The sequence below is a fragment of the Acanthochromis polyacanthus genome, chromosome 22, assembly GCF_021347895.1.
Source record: "Acanthochromis polyacanthus isolate Apoly-LR-REF ecotype Palm Island chromosome 22, KAUST_Apoly_ChrSc, whole genome shotgun sequence".
NCBI lineage: Eukaryota > Metazoa > Chordata > Actinopteri > Pomacentridae > Acanthochromis > Acanthochromis polyacanthus.
This window is the reverse complement of record NC_067134.1, coordinates 28,734,656-28,752,821: the sequence shown is the minus strand read 5'-3', so window position 1 is coordinate 28,752,821 and position 18,166 is coordinate 28,734,656. Positions and strand designations below refer to the sequence as shown.

Here is an 18,166-nt window from a genome sequence, read left to right as displayed (position 1 = left end):
GATTAATAAGATTTATCAGGCTTTGACACAAACAATACTGGGGTCGGATGTAGTCAGGGCTGTAACCTGAAAGTAGAATTTACTGATAATATAATGCAGACAGAAGATCAGGAGACTTATCTCTGAAGGTTAGAGGTCTGGAATGATGTCTTACAGTCTAGTTATGGCTATATTGTTCCGTATTATAATGATTATATAGTAAAGTAGTTGGAGTATTTGAACATCTTGTGTTGCTAGGAGATGGTTAAATAATGCGGTAACGTGTGATCCAAACTCTGCATGTGAGCGTGTGGTTTGGTTCTGAGGAGTCACCTTGTCCCTGCAGAACATTGCAGCTCTTCCTCTTCCTGCCTCGGCGTCCGGCCCCCTTCTTCCTACGCTTCCCTCAGATCTGCATGGCCTCATCCCTCTGCTACACCTGCTGACTGGCTCAGCTCTCCGAGGCCACACTGACCTCTGGAGGTTTGACACGCTGGAAACAGGAGACAGTCATTCTCCTGCTTCTGCTTCCTCCTCTGTATGTTCAGTTTGTCTCTGCCAGGCCTCAGGGGGAGTGGAGCTGCAGTAGCCCCGCCCCCTATAGATCACCTGAGCAGTGAACCAGGAAATAAGGACTGCGGCAAGCATCTATGGAAGTGTCCTTCGAGTGCTCACCTTCAGCTTTAGACCGTCTCAGCCGTGCATACGTTCCTCACATAGCATGAGACAGCATCAGACTGCTGGATTAGAATGAGAATTAACGATCATCCATCAGACACCAGCACAGATCTGAGGCTCGCTTAGCAAAATACAACTACAGTACAACTCTCTCTGTTCATGCATGAAGTCTGAGAACACACTGAGGTGAAGATCTTGCAGCCACACACGCACACACACACACACACACACACACACACACACACAGGCTGCCAGCATGAACAGTGTTTTTAGTAGCAACAACAGATTTCCATGTGCACACAGAGCAAACACAGCTCAGGGAGAGGAGGCAGAGTCAGATTGCAGTGGAGCTCCAGGAGGAGGATGTGTCCTCCAGATGTCACCGGTGACGGAAAACTACCGTCACACCCAGCGGAGCCTCACATCCTTCTGTGGGAGCAGGGATTAAGCGATTAGCCCCACTTTCATTGGCTCTCCTCTCTCCTGTTCTTACGTTCGTACTGCTGCTGCTCTCAGAGTAAAAAGCTGCTGACTGGGACATTCTTTCAGCTGCTGAGAGGAGAACGAGTTCACTGCACTATGTTTAGATGTGATGCTTCATGATGCCAGCAGAGCTCTGTCCTGAAACCTTTCAGTGATTCTCTCTTAGAATGCACTGATAAAGAGGAAACATAAAACTGCTCTTCATGATATCGTGACTCTCCACTCAGAACCAGTGATGTAATCCAACACTTCCCATCATGCAACTCTAGAGCGCCGTCTTATTAGATTATTCCAGTCTTTCCACAGCTCAGAGTTTAACAGTTTGTGTAGATATGTTCTATATTATACTGTATTACTACATACTAGTTTATATACAATTTCTATATACTATTACTACGAACAAACATGTGTAGAAAAAATATATAATATATGTATAATACATATATAAATATAATACTATATTGATATAATATGCTGTGTGTGTTTTACAGCATACTTTACTATATACTGAATCATAATATGTATTATAGCTTAATATTATAGGATTATACAGATTAGTATCATTAGTACTGTTACATGCTATATGTACGATATATAATATATTCTATATTACAATAAATACTACAGATAATTATAGTGTGTATTTTACTACACTGATAGCATAGCAAGTATTGTACTATATATATTATACAGATAGCATAGTATAGTGACATGTCATCATGTCAGCCTAGATTCAGAGTACAAATGTATATTAATACTATATATATGGAATAGAATAGAATAGAATAGAATAGAATAGAATAGAATAGAATAGAATATCCTTTATTAGTCCCACAAGGGGAAATTTGCAATGTCACAACAGCAAAGTGACAGTAAGAAAAAATCAAAGGGACATCTGTAAATTAAAGACATAAGCTATATGCACTATATATAGAAAATAAATAAGAAGAAAAAATACATACACCAGCAATCATAATGCACTCATCATACATATACGTGTGAGTGTGTGTGTATAGTATGTTATAGTATAGTACATACTATATGTAAATACAAGTACTAAAAAATACAAATATGTAATGTATCCCTATATAAAATATGCTGCATTTATGTACTAATAAGTATAGCCGGCTAATGTTAAATCTGTCTTACATATAATAAATAATATTTGGTGATTACTTGGAGATATTCTTAAACTGGTTAAACATGTTGAGGACTCCTTAGTAACCTCATGTGTAATATTTAACTCCAGTGCAGTGATTCAACTGTAGTTTCAGTGAGTCACTGACGTCCACACTGCTGGAGAACAGGAACTGTGTGGTTATTGTTGGTCTCTGCTACAGGAGAACTTCTTGCTGAGTCATGATGTCTCTCTGCACCACAGACTGAGGAGGAGCTCCTTATGTAAAACCTGAGCGTAGCCGGGGCCACTTGTCATGTCTAAATACCTGCCAGTCACGTGCAGTATTTCACTGAAAAGAAAGAGAAAAGGAAACAGGCTGGTGGAATTCATAGGGGCCCAGTGGGAGGTTAATCTGGTTAATCTGAGCCTTCAATTAGCATTAATGCTGCCGGTCTGAACCCACAACCTGGATTCAGGATCGACCAGGCTTAGAGGCTGCATTCAGGGGCCCCAGGCTTAGAGGCTGCATTCAGGGGCCCCAGGCTTAGAGGCTGCATTCAGGGGCCCCAGGCTCGCTTTCACTGGAGCCCAGAGTCTCTACGTCAGCTCCTGAACCTGACTGGAGGACGGGGTGGTATTTTATAACTGCAGTACTTTAATGTAGTATAATTACTGCAAAACAGAGTCCAGTACTGTGAATGTGATCTGATAGACTGAACACGGCCTCTGTGAGTGTGAGTGTGTGTGTGTGTGTGTGTGTGTGTGTATGTGTGTGTATGTTTGTGGAAGAAAAGGACAAGATGTTCCTTACAGGCCATTCACACATTCATACTATGAACTAGTGTGTGTGTGTGTGTGTGTGTGCGTGTGTGCATGTGCATGTGTGTAGTTGAGTGCAGCATGTCTCCGCTGCCACCTAGTGAGTAACAAACTGCACTGCATGTTCTCTTGAACCTGGACAATCTGCATCACCTGCCAAGAAGTTAGAATCCACAGCAGGAGAGAGAACAGCCCTGTGAAATGTCACTCTGATGCCAAGTTATCCTAAATTATACCACCTTTTAATATCTGTATTACTTCTAAGCTGAACAGTAGGTATTTGCTCTTATGCCAAACTAAAAGCTAACATTTACATCACTGCATTAAACAGAGAAACCCCACAGGAGGAACTCGATGCAGCAAAGGACAGTACACTTTCATTAGCTGGATCATATTTCTTCTAGGGCTGCACAGTGGGCAGTGGTTAGCACTTTCGCCTTTGCAGCAAGAAGATCCTCGGTTCAAAGCCTTCCTGGGATCTTTCTGCATGGAGTTTGCATGCTCTCCCTGTGCATGCGTGGGTTTTCTCCGAGTACTCCGGCTTCCTCCCACAGTCCAAAAACATGCTGAGGTTAATTGGTTAGATAGATAGATAGATAGATAGATAGATAGATAGATAGATTCTTTATTAATCTTGAGGGAAATTTAAAAGTAGGTTTAGAAGGAATCCGGGAATGAAACTAATTAGGTTCAGGATTTGCTGCATTTAATTATTAAAAGAATCCTCCTTTAATGATTTATTGTCATGAATCTACAACTTCCGGTCCGGCAGGTGGCGGTGTGCAGCTTTAATTCCGCTCCGCCAATAAACACAGAGAACAAGAAGCAGCAGGTGTGGAGGACTACCTGCCTGAGCAATGAACTGTAGAGGAAAATATTGATTTAATTTAGAGGAATACACCAGAGAATAGCCATGGATATCGCTCTGTATCTGATAGCGGCTGCTATCCTCATCGTTCTCATCGTGTTCGCGGTGAAGCTGCGGAGAAAAACTGAGGAAGGTAAGAAGCTAACAGGCTAAGCTAATGCTAGTTGTTAGCATAACAGCTGGAGCTTAAACATTGGGTTTGTACGGTTAGTATATTATGTTTTTCAGACATTCTGTAATGTGTGAGCAAATACTTAGGAGATTAAAGGCTACGTTGGTGATAAAAGCGGTCAGTTTTTAGCTGAACTTTACTCAGAGTGATTTAAGGCAGCGTCAGCTCAGAACTACGGAGGCTGCAGTGGGACATCCCAGCTAGAATTATAGCTTAGTGTGTTATAGAACAAATAACTTGTTTTGTGGCTGCACAGCTGATCAGGAGTCAGAATGAAGTGACTTTAGATGAGGACTGAAGACACAGATCTTAACGAGAAGCTATTTTAGAAACTGTAAAATGTTTTGTTCTAAAGATATCTGAAGTTTTTGCAAATGCTTTGAACAGTAAAATCTGTAAAGGTAGAAGAAAACGTTTTGAGGATGCAGAAAACTGATAATGTGAATGTTGTAGGTGATGTCGCTGCTCTTTGTCTCCCTGTACTGTGAAATCTTTGCTTCTTTGTCGTATATAATGCGTGGTTATTGGTGTGATTGTTTTCTGCTCAGCTGATGTGGAGCAGCGGAGGGATGTGGTCCGGGCAGCAGGTCCTCCTCAGAGGGCTGCAGAGGACCGAGGAGCCGGGATGCCTCGCAGGAGGAGGAACCTGGCCTCCGCTATGGCCAACAGACAACCACCGAGAGAAGTGGTGGAACCCGGTAAACTCCTTTATTAGTCCTACGCTGAGAGGAACTTATGTTTCCACTGCAGGTTGTTTGTCAGCAAGAACACCCAAAACTAGCAGGCTGCACGTCAGCAAACCTCCTGAGTGGTGGATGAAAGGGAAAAGAAGAATCTTTTAAATGTTGGTACAAATGTATGGTTTTACAGCTGAAAGTGGCTCCATAGGGCCCTTCTGGTTTGGCTTTTATGCATAAACCTCAAATTGAATGTTGTGTAATTAGCTCCAGCTCATCTTGTGTTTGAGGCTGTCATCACAGGTCGTAAAATAGAACATCATCAGAAATAACTGGCAGACTAAGTTCAGTCTGCTGGAGCTTAACAGGAAAACTCACTCAGAGTCAAACCAGAAGAACAGGGTTCCTAGATGTCCTGCAAAATGGAAAAACTACAAAAATCTGAGCTGTAAATCAAAACTGAACAATTAATCTAAATATTAACAAAATCTAAATGTGGGCCTATGCACCATCCACATCACAGGAGCTGAACTTCTTTGTTTTAGATCAAATCTGTCCAAACATATGTTTCCATTGAAGCTTTGAGGTGTATGGAGACGTCCTACAGATCATCTTCTCCAGACAGAAAGGAGCATCCTGGTTTGTTAGAAAAAAGTCCCATCATTTTTATATATTCAGACGAAAAGCAGAAACTTGACAGTTGAAATGTCAGCAGATGCATCTTCTGAATGTGTAATGTGTGGTGTCTAAGAAGGTGTAGCTGATGTGCTTCTGCTTTCAGAGGAGGAACCTGTAGAGGAAGAAGGGGCAGAGCAGCAGAACGTCCAGCTGACTGCAAAGGTTGGAGCCAAGAAGCAGAAGAAGCTGGAGGAGAAACAGGCCAAGAAAGCCCAGAGAGAGGTGAGGCAGATGACTCTGAGCTGCTCTGTTTAACGCCGTGAGGCAAGAAGACACGGTGTTAAGCTGACTTTTCCTGTTTGATTTTCAGGCAGAGATGGAGGAGAGGGAGGAGAGGAAGAGGATGCAGGAGCTCAGAGAACAGGAGCGACGGCAGGAGGAGGAGAAGGAGCGACTGATGGAGCAGAAACAGGTTTGATCCTCTCAGCAGCTGATGGTTCTCTGAGTTCGTACGAAGAGAAATGAGACTTGGCTGCTGTTTGTTCAGGAGGAGGACGAGCGTCGAGCTAAAGAGGAGCAGGAGAGACGAGAGGAGGAGGAGTACTTAAGACTGAAAGCGTCCTTCGTGGTAGAAGACCAGGGAGAGGAGGAGCAGCTGTCTGAGGACCAGGTCAGACCACTGTCCTATCTTCTCTGCATCTTCTGTCTTCATAGATTCTAGATAACAATCATTTCTGTGTTTTACCTTCAGTCACGTAATCTGCTGCAGGAATTCATCCATTACATCGAGGTGAGACTGACTGAACACACTTTATCATCTCCTGAAGTATCTGAACAGAACATTAACGGCCCCTTTGTCCTGCAGAGCTCCAAGGTGGTTCTTCTGGAGGATCTGGCTTCTCACTTTGGGATGAGGACTCAGGATGCTATCGGCCGACTGCAGGACCTGCTGGCTGAAGGTTCCCTCACAGGTGGGCGGAAGAAGCTGCTCAGATCAGACAGAACCATCAGAAACGATCCTCCTGATAAATAAGGAGGAGTCCTGTCCCGTCTGTGGGCAGGAGATGTTCTGTTGAGGAAGCAGCTTGAATCTCTAAAAGTCTGTGATGCAGCAGAGGAAGACGATGATTTTACCGCCGTGTTCATGTAGGTGACTGACATAGGTACTTATGCACATATGTGAGGTCTAACTTAGGGTGAAAGTTGCCGTTGGAACGAGCTGTGAACACTGGAACCTTCTCTGTTTTGGACCAATGCGTCTTCATCGTGACTCCATGTGGAAAACACCTGCCAGAGGAATTCAGACGTCTGATAATGAGAAAAGGACACAGGATGGTGTGTGACAAACTAAAGCAGCTGCAGCACTAACTGGATCCGTAGAATGAGTGATGGTACCGTTAATCAGTAGAAGCTGGAGGAGGTGGGAGTGTGGTGATGAGGCTGAATGAGTGCTAACGCTGAGCGTGTCTTCTGTGCCTGCAGGTGTGATTGACGACCGAGGGAAGTTCATCTCCATCACCCCTGAGGAGCTGGACTCGGTGGCTCGGTTCATCAGGCAGAGAGGAAGAGTGTCCATCACAGAGCTGGCCCAGGCCAGTAACTCCCTCATCAACCTGACGCCTGACAGCCGCAGCGCCGCCTGAAGGAGGATGGACTGAACTGAGATCTGTGTGGAGCTTTCCCTCAGCAGCAGGTGGACAGTTTACCTCACAGGAGCATCACGGCTGCTTTAATTCACCTGCAGGGCTTCACATGGATCACCTAGAATATAATTACCCCACTGAGTGTCACAGTTTAGTCCCTTATTCAGCACCTCTGTGGTAATAAAAGTGTGATGTTTATACCTGCCTCACACCTTTCAGTCTGTGCTGTGGCCTCACAGAGGACAGATTAACCAGAATCTATACACCTGAATGGTTTTCTGTTGGATCTCACACAGAACAAACATCACAGTGATCCTACACTGAAACCTGTGGGTGCTGATGTTTGTGAAAACAGGGAGAAGACAGATGTTAGTTTCAGCCTCACCCACAGTGGACTCTTGTGGCCAGTAGATGGCAGCGTCCTCCAGGTAACCACACAGAATACTTTTATTTTCTATTTATTTAACCAGGAAAGATACAGCTCCTCTCAGGACCGTTTCTGTCAGAGCCACGTTTTCACTACATCTACATTTTGTTTTACACATCTGACCCATCCAGCTCCACAGATTCTCTCCTAGAATATATTCAGCTGCCACTATGGACCTCTTTTTGTAGGAACCTTAGTCACAGTTTTTAACCAGAGAAGAAGAAAGTGTAAATCTTTAACACAAACGTTCACCCATGCAGGTGATTTCTGTGTGATTACATCAGTCTGTGGGTGTGAACTTGGTGCACTGCTGTTGCAGCATTTACCGTGAATCAGGTTTGTTAAAGGCTGACTGAGCAGTAAAACAGGTCTGAAGCATCTTAAATGTCACTGAGGAGTAGAAGTTCTCTGCTGCTGTTACCAGGGTTATGTTTGGGGAAAAAAGGAGCAGCCTTTGATTTAAAAAAGAGAAAGAACTCCTTGACTACTGTTTTTTTAGAACGAGGAACAGTGATGGCTGGAAACAGATCAACAAGACGACCAGTAGGAGGTAGAGGAGGACATGGATGAAGCAGAACACCACAGAAATGACAGCAAGAGAACTACGAGGAGGTAGAGGGGCCGAGACGAGGGAACCAATCAGAGGACAGGAACGTAGGCGCTTTCACTGTCAACAAAACAGCTGATGAGTGGTGGTCTGTTTAAAAAAGGTTTATTTCAGGATAAACAGAATGATTATAAAACAGCAGACATGACACCAGAAGCAGCATTATTGGGCAAAACCGTTGATTTCTTTATGACACTTATTACAAAAACATCAACTCAGAAAGTTCAAGTGCTTCACGTGTTTTTGTGCGTATGTTTGTGAGGCATTAACACAAATACTTGGGTCAACACACAGCTTTCAGGAGGTAAACTACACACTCAGTTCATGTAAGAACACATCAGACACAGCACAGCCTGGGATGGACACGTCCACTGATCAGAGAGCCACGTTTCACCGCATGAGTCTGAGGAGAAGGAAATATAATCTGAGGAACCTTTTAAGGCCAGATGTCTTCTGGAATACATTCACTCTTCACCTCAGATACTCACAACTACAGACAAATAAGTTAAATTTTAGAAAGGCGTTTTAACTTGGAGTCTGAGTTTCATTTGAATTCATTATTCCATGAGCAGCGTAAAGGATTTCAGGCTTTAACCCTCTGAGCAGGTTTTTTCTCCTGTCCTGGGCTCATTTTCATATAAAATCCTGCACCTCCAAAAACATGATTATTTATTTTATAAACATTTTAAAAACCTACAGTCAGCTTGTACAACATCAGCCCTGACTAAATAAAACGGTAGCTCTACAAACTGTAATAATATTTGACTGCTTTGCTGCAGTTCAGGCAAATCAGAGTTTCAGTAATGAGACGATCGGCTGCAGTTCAGTCATCCTGGTTTCTTTAAGCAGAATTTATAGTTTTTACAGAAACATTTTCAAGCAAACTCTTTATTTAATGTGAATATGTAAATGAGACGTGCAGAATAAAGTGATTTTAAGTTTAATTTTCCCCACAGACACCACCGTTCAGAAGTCTGGGCTCACTTAGAAATGTCCTTATTGTTGGAAAAAAAAGCTTTTTTTTCATTGAAGATAGCATCAAATGAATGATAAATCCAGTGTAGACATTGTTAATGTGGTAAATGACTGTTCCACACACGTGGACAAAATTGTTGGTACCCCTCAGTTAAAGAAGGAAAAACCCACAATTCTCACTGAAATCACTTGAAACTCACAAAAGTAACAATAAATAAAAATTTATTGAAAATTAAATAATCAAAATCAGCCATCACTTTTGAATTGTTGATTAACATAATTATTTAAAAAAACAAACTAATGAAACAGGGCTGGACAAAAATGATGGTACCCATAACTTAATATTTTGTTGCACAACCTTTTGAGGCAATCACTGCAATTAAACGATTTCTGTATTTGTCAATGAGCGTTCTGCAGCTGTCAACAGGTATTTTGGCCCACTCCTCATGAGCAAACAGCTCCAGTTGTCTCAGGTTTGATGGGTGTCTTCTCCAAATGGCATGTTTCAGCTCCTTCCACATATGTTCAATGGGATTCAGATCTGGGCTCATAGAAGGCCACTTTAGAATAGTCCAACGCTTTTCTCTCAGCCATTCTTGGGTGTTTTTGGCTGTGTGTTTTGGATCGTTGTCCTGTTGGAAGACCCATGACCTGCGACTGAGACCAAGCTTTCTGACACTAGGCAGCACATTTCTCTCCAGAATGCCTTGATAGTCTTCAGATTTCATCGTACCTTGCACACTTTCAAGACACCCTGTGCCAGATGCAGCAAAGCAGCCCCAAAACATTACTGAGCCTCCTCCATGTTTCACCGTAGGGACAGTGTTCTTTTCTTCGTATGCTTGGTTTTTGAGTCTATGAACATAGAGTTGATGTGCCTTACCAAAAAGCTCCAGTTTGGTCTCATCTGTCCAAAGGACATTCTCCCAGAAGCTTTGTGGCTTGTCAACATGCATTTTTGCAAATTCCAGTCTGGCTTTTTTATGAGTTTTTTTCAGCAGTGGTGTCCTCCTTGGTCGTCTCCCATGAAGTCCACTTTGGCTCAAACAACGACGAATGGTGCGATCTGACACTGATGTACCTTGGCCTTGGAGTTCACCTTTAATTTCTTTGGAGGTTGCTCTGGGCTCTTTGGATACAATTCCAACGATCCGTCTCTTCAATTTGTCATCAATTTTCCTCTTGCGGCCACGTCCAGGGAGGTTGGCTACTGTCCCGTGGGTCTTGAACTTCTGAATAATATGAGCCACTGTTGTCACAGGAACTTCAAGCTGTTTAGAGATGGTCTTATAGCCTTTACCTTTAAGATGTTTGTCTATCATTTTTTTCGGATGTCCTGGGACAATTCTCTCCTTCGCTTTCTGTTGTCCATGTTCAGTGTGGTACACACCTTTTCACCAAACAGCAGGGTGACTACTTGTCTCCCTTTAAATAGGCAGACTGACTGATTATGAGTTTGGAAACACCTGTGATGTCAATTAAATGACACACCTGAGTTAATCATGTCACTCTGGTCAAATAGTTTTCAATCTTTTATAGAGGTACCATCATTTTTGTCCAGGCCTGTTTCATTAGTTTGTTTTTTAAATAATTATGTTAATCAACAATTCAAAAGTAATGGCTGTTTTTGATTATTTAATTTTCAATAAATTTTATTTATTGTTACTTTTGTGAGTTTCAAGTGATTTCAGTGAGAATTGTGGGTTTTCCTTCTTTAACTGAGGGGTACCAACAATTTTGTCCACGTGTGTAGTTAAAGAAAATCCAGTTATTCAGTTTCTTTCTGTGATAAACAGAATTTTAGTTTTTTTTTTTTTGAGAGATAAAATCATGGGCAGGTGTCGGGGTTTAGAGGGTTAATCTAACGTTAGTTTTGGATGCTCTCAGTGGATGTAAACATCTCAGACCAGATGTGAATCGTGTTGCCGCCCCGTTTGGACATTTGGTCCATTTATTCTTCACACAGGACTCAACAGTCGCTGCTTATCTCCCAGTAGAAACCTTGACACAGACACAGAAACCAGCTCGTCCTCCTCTGAAAAGGCAAACTGTGCCGTTTTGTGATTGTGCTGCTAAACAAAAAGTACAACTTGAGAAACACTTAAAGGCAGATATCTGTGCTTTCTGTTGATGTGGAGCGACACTTCCTCCCAACTAGACACTGCAGTTTGACGCTGCCTTCACAAGCTGCAGACGGGTGACACATTAAAGGAAAAGGGGCCTCTGGTATGCTGTGGGGGCATTTAACTGGTATTTGGGTCCAGTTTGGGTCCACTTGCCCACCACATCAATGAACACATAGAAATGCTTAAAGTATAAAATGAAATTCTATCCCATCCCTCTAGAGTTCCACAGACGTGAACAATCAAAGCTGAGGAGCACTGAAGCTGTTCTGACTTTGCTCAGACACTTAAGGTTGGCTTTTCCTTTAATTTGTCACCTGTCTGTAGCTGTCTACAGACTGCAGGGCTCTTGGTACAATTACAGCAACATCTGGTTTATATTTGGCCCCTTTTGGTTTTTATTTTGTCTAAACTGAATGGACTGATGCAGGAAAATAGTTTGGTCATCACGTTTACATTTAAAGTAACGTGTGGTGATATTCCACACTTTTTTCTCCTGTCAACAAATAATAAAGTCAAACCAGCTCTAAACTGATCCTAACAACAGGAAATGTTACAGAAAGCTCCACACATACATTAGATATCTGCTGCTCAAAGGAGTCTAACAAGCACACCGTTTTCTTCAACATCTGACACAAACTACAGCGTTAATCTGTTTTAAAACTCACAAGTTCAGTTTCATTTTTAAAGATTTCTGTCTTCAGAAGGAACCAGTGAGAACCAGAACAACACTTCTGGTTCTTTCACTGGATTTACTGTCAAGAAACAGATTTTAATAAAAAAAAAACAAAGCAGCCCCACACTTTAAAAAAACAAAACCTTTCAGGCACTTTCTCCAAATACAGCAGCGATCATCCAGCAGTCATGAACATCTTTACATAAATAAATCATGACCATTTGTAGCTTCAAGACAGACACTTAAAGGCCTGATAATTATAGAAATAAGACCAGATATGAGTTCATCTCAACGACAGAACAACAGACAGTCATTGTGGTTAGAGGAGGAACTAACAAAGACACAAACATGTTTTCTGGCTGGTGATAAATGTGAAGGTGCTCATTTAACTTTGATTATATCGAGTCTAAGGCGTTAGAAAAGGATTTCCACACATTCATAAAGTGCAGGATGAAGCCTTCTATCTGTGATGCTTTTTAAAGCTGCATTGACCTTTTTGTTTTTGCAGTCTTTGATTTGTAGCAAGCAGACATCGTAGCTAGCTAGTAAAGGGCACGATGAGAAAGTGTTCTGAGACGTTTAATGACCTCCATGTTAAACCAATTAGCTCAGTGTTGTTATATCTCAGTGGCAGATGGAGCAGCTCAGCATCATCCCCATTAGTTCAGTAATATTCGTACCAGGAATGCAGTTTTTAACTGTTTTCTGAACCAACAGTTAGCAGCTGATTAACCGTTAGCGTGCTGATAGCGGACATGTAACAGCACTAGAAACACCCATCAGTGTTCTAATCTACTTTTTGGATGTGTTTTTGCTGCATTTCAGTCTCAGTGCTTGTTTTCTGTTACAGTCTGATGTGTTGAGGTCGTTCAGCTCGTTCTGGAGATCTTTACCTGGTGGCTAACATGGAGCGATGCAGCTTGTGTTTGAAGCAGGTAAAAGCACAGTGAACATCCTACAGTAGATCTGGAGACATTACCTTCTACTGGGTCACCAAGTGGCTGCAGAGATGATTGAAGCTCTCCTGATGAACTGTGCTCACTCACCTTTGGTGTGTTCGTATGTGAGAACTGATCACTCGTTCAGTGCTATCTGCAGGAGGCTGCCTCGCTGCTAGACGGAGAGTCTGATTCTGCTCGGCCGTTGGTCAGGACCTCCTGCTCAGAGCGCCTCCTGGAGGCCAGTTTGCAAAGTCCAGCGAGGAGGAAGATCACAGAAATGACGGCAAAGTAGGCGCCATAGATGAGGAACTGAGGAGAGGAAAGAAGAGAAGCAATCAGATCCACCCTGATGAAGGAGACAGGACGGTTAGCTCTGTGGCATCAAAGGAGACAGAGTGGAGGGATGAGGACAGGTATCCTGCACATCCAAAAACAAAGGCTGAATCCCAAACCGCCCCCTACACACTATCCCTACACACTATCCCTACACACTACCCCTACACACTACCCCTACACACTACCCCTACACACTACCCCTACACACTACCCCTACACACTATCCCTCCGTTTGCACGTTCCCGTGGAGGGTCCTCCATATTAAGGGCCGTCCCAAACCTCGTAGGGCGGAGGGAGAGTGGACTGTTCAGCCCTTAAATAGCGAGTCTGCATCGATGCTCACTCTGGACAACTTTTTCAGGAAGTGCAACGTCGAAATGGAGGAGGAAACAACATATTGATGTGAGTTCCACATGCGTCCTTTATTTCTCCCACGCCTTTTTCACACTGACAGAACATCACAAAAAGAGTGGTGTAAAAAGATAAAACAAAAGAAATAAATCTTCTTCTCTGCTGACGTTTGATTTCATTGTGCACCCCCTGACATCTTAAAATTTGAACACAACTGACAGAATTCATTTATTCATTTGTTGGATTTGAAATGCCAGATAATAGGATTGGAAAACATGTGAGTGAAAAAAAGTGGGACGCTTTTGTCTTCTGGAAGCAGCAGCGATCCTTGTTAGTTGCAACCTGTGCCACAGCGCTACAGCCATGACAGTAGGCGTCTTTGTGTTACCATAGCGATGACGTTTTCCGGTGAGGCGACAGGGCGTCCCATTCCTGACGATCGTATTTATACCCTCCCCCTTCAGTAATAGGTGCCCTCCACAGCTGCGAGTGTGACTTCTTTTGGAGTGACACTCGGTAGTGGAGGGGGAGTGTGTAGGGGGGGTTTGGGATTCAGCCAAAGTCTCACTCTCATATTTCATTAGAAATGTGACCTGTTTGCTCAGTTCAGTCCAGGTGGGACTTTTATTTTGGAAGGCTGTGTAGATGCTGTAGCTGCTCACCTGTTTGTAGACGTCGAGGCCGAGGCCTGCTGTGTCCACCACCACCACCGTGAGCAGCGTCTGCAGCAGCAGAGCGACGAAGGTGTTCACTCCAAACACCAGGGCGTAGCGCTGCATGCTGAGGCTGGCTGCAATCTGGAACCTGAAAGTCCACAGAATACTTTATTACAAGCTGACAAAGAAGTCAACCCACTAAACACTGACCTAAAAGAAACGAGAGAAGAGGAGGCAAACAGTGAGTGATCCACCACTGCTGTTTATCTAAGCTCACATTTATTTATTGTCGGGGATTCAGCAGCGTTCCCACACTTTAAGGGCCTGGAGATGAATGTGGAACTCACTTCAAACCGTTTGAACAAACAGCTCTAAAGGTTGCAATCACTGGTTTCTGCAATCTGGAGTTCAGTTACACAAGTTTCCTGTTACTGTCCTCTGATCTTCAGCTATCAGTGAAATGCACCACTAATAACACAGTACATTAAGAGAAGAAGAAAGTCTGACGGAGTAATAGATTACCTCGTCTTTAATATACTGCCCTTTGAAAACACACTTGTCCAGATCCGTCACAGTGCTTGAGACCGTCAGGCTAAAGTCTGTGGTTAATGTCATTTCGTGTTTCTGTACTCACGTGGCCACCGTGATGAGCAGCATGTACGTGGCTCTGAACAGGACGTAGGAGCTGTAGCACAGCCAGATGTTCTGCACCGTGTCCATGACAAACACACAAGCAGCCATCAGCAGCGAGAGCAGAAACAAAGCCATCTCCCCCCACAGAGCCCAGGACACGGGAAGACAGCCGACCAGCAGGGCAGCCAGAGCTCCTGTAGGGCAGCAGAACCACGGTCACTAACACTGCTAGATCACCTCATCTCCACTGATTAACAGCACAGAGGAGGCAGACCAGTAGAGCTTCACTGTAAAACTTCTTCTGGAATCTGGAGCCCAGGATCATTTTAAATGGAACCTCACCGAGCAGCGTGGACAACGTCTCCACATAGCCGTTGTAGATCTCGTATTCCTTGGAGGATCGGACGTTCTCCCACAGAGCCTGGGCGTAGTTGACGATCTGGAAGTAGCCACAGGTGGCCAAAGCCCACCACAGCGACCAGGCCAGCAGAGGACCACATCTGTAGCACTGAACAAAGTCTGCAAACAAAACCTTCAACACTTCCTTCAGACCGCTGTGACGCCTCTCAGCCTCAGAGGACCTGGACATCTGCAAAGAGACACAGCCACATGTTTAAATCCTGTTCATAGCCTTGGTTGGACCTGGATAAAGCAGCTCTTCACTCACCGTGGAGACCTCCTGGCTGTTCAGAGGAACTTTGCTCTCCAGATCCTCGGTCTTCTCCATCTGTGAGCTGCTCCTGCTGCCAGGCCTCTCCTCTGCTGCTCCTGGACTCTTGTGGAAGAACAAACTCCTCTTGGGCATCGGGAGGAACCAGGGGGCGAGGAAGGCCACGGCGGCCGACGCCAGCGTGATGATGACGAGATGCAGCAGCTGGACTTTGGCCACAGAGAACAGAAGCTGTCCGGTCAGAGAGCCGGTGGCCGAGCCGAACAGGGTGATGCTGCGACAGTAACCCGTCACTCTCTGGTAGTGCTCCGGCTCCACCACGCTGTAGATGTACGAGTAGTAGGCCACATCTGAAGCGGTGGCCAGCCCAAAGAAGAACTCCAGCAGCTGCATGGCCAGCAGACCCTCGGCCTTCCACAGCATCACGTAGGTGACCAGCAGGCTGGAGGCCTGTAGCAGCAGAACCGGCTTGTAGCGGACGTAGTCGGTGACCAGGAAGATGGGGAACAGCAGCGCCAAGTAGGAATACGTCCAGATGGGATAGATCTCATTCACAACCTGCAGAAGACAGAAGATTGGCAGTAATAAGATTGAAATGTACTTTATGTCAATCCTCTCAGTAACAACGGAGCTTTATACAGAGTCCTGGTTTGTTTGCATTGGTAAGCTGTACATCAGTTTGTCCTGGAGGATCCGGAGTGGACTGATCCTCCTGTTTCTGTTTCCTGGACTCAACACGCTCTCCGTTTGTTTCAGAGGGTTAAAGTTAAAGGAGGTGATGTTTTCCTGCAGTATTTTCATTCGGCTTTGCTCCAGAGTGTTGCAACACAACTGACAGCTTTGTACCAAGGATCTTATTGTTCCTCATCTCTGAGTTACATCAGTTAAACGGCTAGCTGCTAGCTGCTAGCTGGTAGCTCGGAGGCAGGGTGACGAGTCCTTCAACCAAACCTGAGTGGATGTGAACAAACGAGTAAGGGCAGACTGACAGCACACATGGATGAATTAATTAGATCATCATTTGATTACCTGCCCAGCCCGAGTCAGTTGTACTCTATATCTCCTGAAAATGAAAATCAGGTGTTGTTGGAATCAGCTCATTAATCTGCTTTATTTCCAGACTGTGGTCGGAAAGGACGGATAGAGGACAGTTACTGTAACGTTAGAGTCCAGCAGTGGTGACGCATTCTGTGGAAAAACATCACAGTTTTCAGCTCAGGATTTGATGAAGGTAATTATTTAAGGATTAGCGAGAAATCCAAAAGCATTCAGCCATTTTTCATGAAAGGATTATTCTGTCTGAGGTTGACAACAGGCCTCATATTATGAAGTTGTCCTTCTGCTGGGACACAGTTCTGATAACGTTAGCAGTGTTATCATGTCTGGCTGCAGGAACATAGAGTTTATTATGGGTTTAGGTACGTTGTTTGTGTCCGTAGCACCTCTCTATAAAATGCAGTAAAACTCAGCAGTCCCACAAACTCAAACGGCAAGAAACTCAGGATGGCAAACAGTTTTATTTGACCAGCTCTGTGCCCCACATTTCAACCAATCTAGCAGTTTTAACCTTCTGAAATAGATTTAAAAGGACCAATTCAACTCATCAGTAGTTTTCCACCCTTTGTGACGGTTATAATTTAGTAATCAGAACTAATCGGATAATTGTTCATTATTTTATAATCATGTTAATTGCCATCTAGTTTCTAATCATGAACATACCACCACTACAACCTCACCTAAAACCATAAACGCCAGGTCTGATAACACAATAAACTAAAAGAAATATTAAAATTCATTATAAAGTCGAGTTTATTTGCCCAAAATGTTATGTGACTGTTTGATCCTGTAGATGGATAGAAACTGGACGATAATCAGCGTTTGTCACAATTATCGTGTTAATGTGATTATCCAACATTGAATTTCCAGATGTTTTTACCAGTCATACTGACACAGCAGCTGGTCAGGGGTCACAGTTTGTATACAGCTAATGCACAGGTATTAATATACAGGTAATACACAGCAGCTTTCTACAGGAAGCATTTGGTTTCCGTTTATTTTAATTCAAAGTTTGCTTTACTTCAACATGTTATTATTGTGGAGTTAAAAAAAGTAAAACAAGCCAAAACTATTCAGCTGCTGAGAAAAAAAACATACATTTGCTTAAAGAAACCAAAAATAATATTTAAATTAAACGTGGTCCAGGTGACGCAAGGTGCCGTCAGAAGTTATCAGATTAGCTTTAGCACCGGAGCTAACTGACCTGGGTCTCCGTCAGGTTCTTGTCGGGTCCCATCAGGTAGGCGGTGAGGAAGGGCTCCGACGGCCGCAGGTTGGAGAAGAAGCCGTAAACACAGAGCAGCAGAGTGGGTAAAAACTCAGACATGATGGACACGGCATGACCTCCACACACACCACCTTCTTCTCTGGCGCTGCCGGTTTTATAGCACGGACACGGTTAGATACACTTCCGCCCCCTCTGGTCAGAATGTGGAACTGCAGCAGCTTTGGTAAGCTCCACATCTTCCAAAAACACTGCAGCTTCTCTCGTTTTTACTCAGTTTTCTCCACAATATGAAGTCCCGCACCTCTCTGGAAACAGCACAACCGTAGCTAGAAGGACAGAGAACTAAAAACCCTTTTATAATTTGGTTAATAGTGGTAATTTCCCATTAAATGTAAATAAACTGCTAACAAATTCTCAACCATTTTTTAAA

The 18,166-nt window shown here is 43.7% G+C and overlaps 2 protein-coding genes across 2 annotated transcripts; one reads left to right on the top strand and one right to left on the bottom strand.

Moving 5' to 3' along the window:
* Positions 1 to 3,868: 3,868 nt before the first annotated feature.
* LOC110964274 (DDRGK domain-containing protein 1) lies at positions 3,869 to 7,255 on the top strand. The gene is made up of 8 exons (XM_022212962.2): positions 3,869 to 4,080; positions 4,668 to 4,817; positions 5,578 to 5,696; positions 5,785 to 5,886; positions 5,962 to 6,084; positions 6,166 to 6,204; positions 6,280 to 6,385; positions 6,897 to 7,255. Exons 1-8 carry the CDS (start codon positions 3,993 to 3,995, stop codon positions 7,055 to 7,057), a joined length of 888 nt encoding a protein of 295 aa, XP_022068654.1. The 5' UTR covers positions 3,869 to 3,992; the 3' UTR covers positions 7,058 to 7,255.
* A 3,587-nt stretch (positions 7,256 to 10,842) lies between these two features.
* Positions 10,843 to 18,164, bottom strand: slc19a2 (solute carrier family 19 member 2). The gene is made up of 6 exons (XM_022212963.2): positions 17,713 to 18,164; positions 15,450 to 16,010; positions 15,125 to 15,371; positions 14,784 to 14,976; positions 14,156 to 14,297; positions 10,843 to 13,115 (listed from the first exon to the last, which is right to left on the bottom strand). The coding sequence occupies exons 1-6, from the start codon at positions 17,833 to 17,835 to the stop codon at positions 12,954 to 12,956; spliced, it is 1,428 nt and encodes a 475-aa protein (XP_022068655.2). The 5' UTR covers positions 17,836 to 18,164; the 3' UTR covers positions 10,843 to 12,953.
* Positions 18,165 to 18,166: the final 2 nt, after the last annotated feature.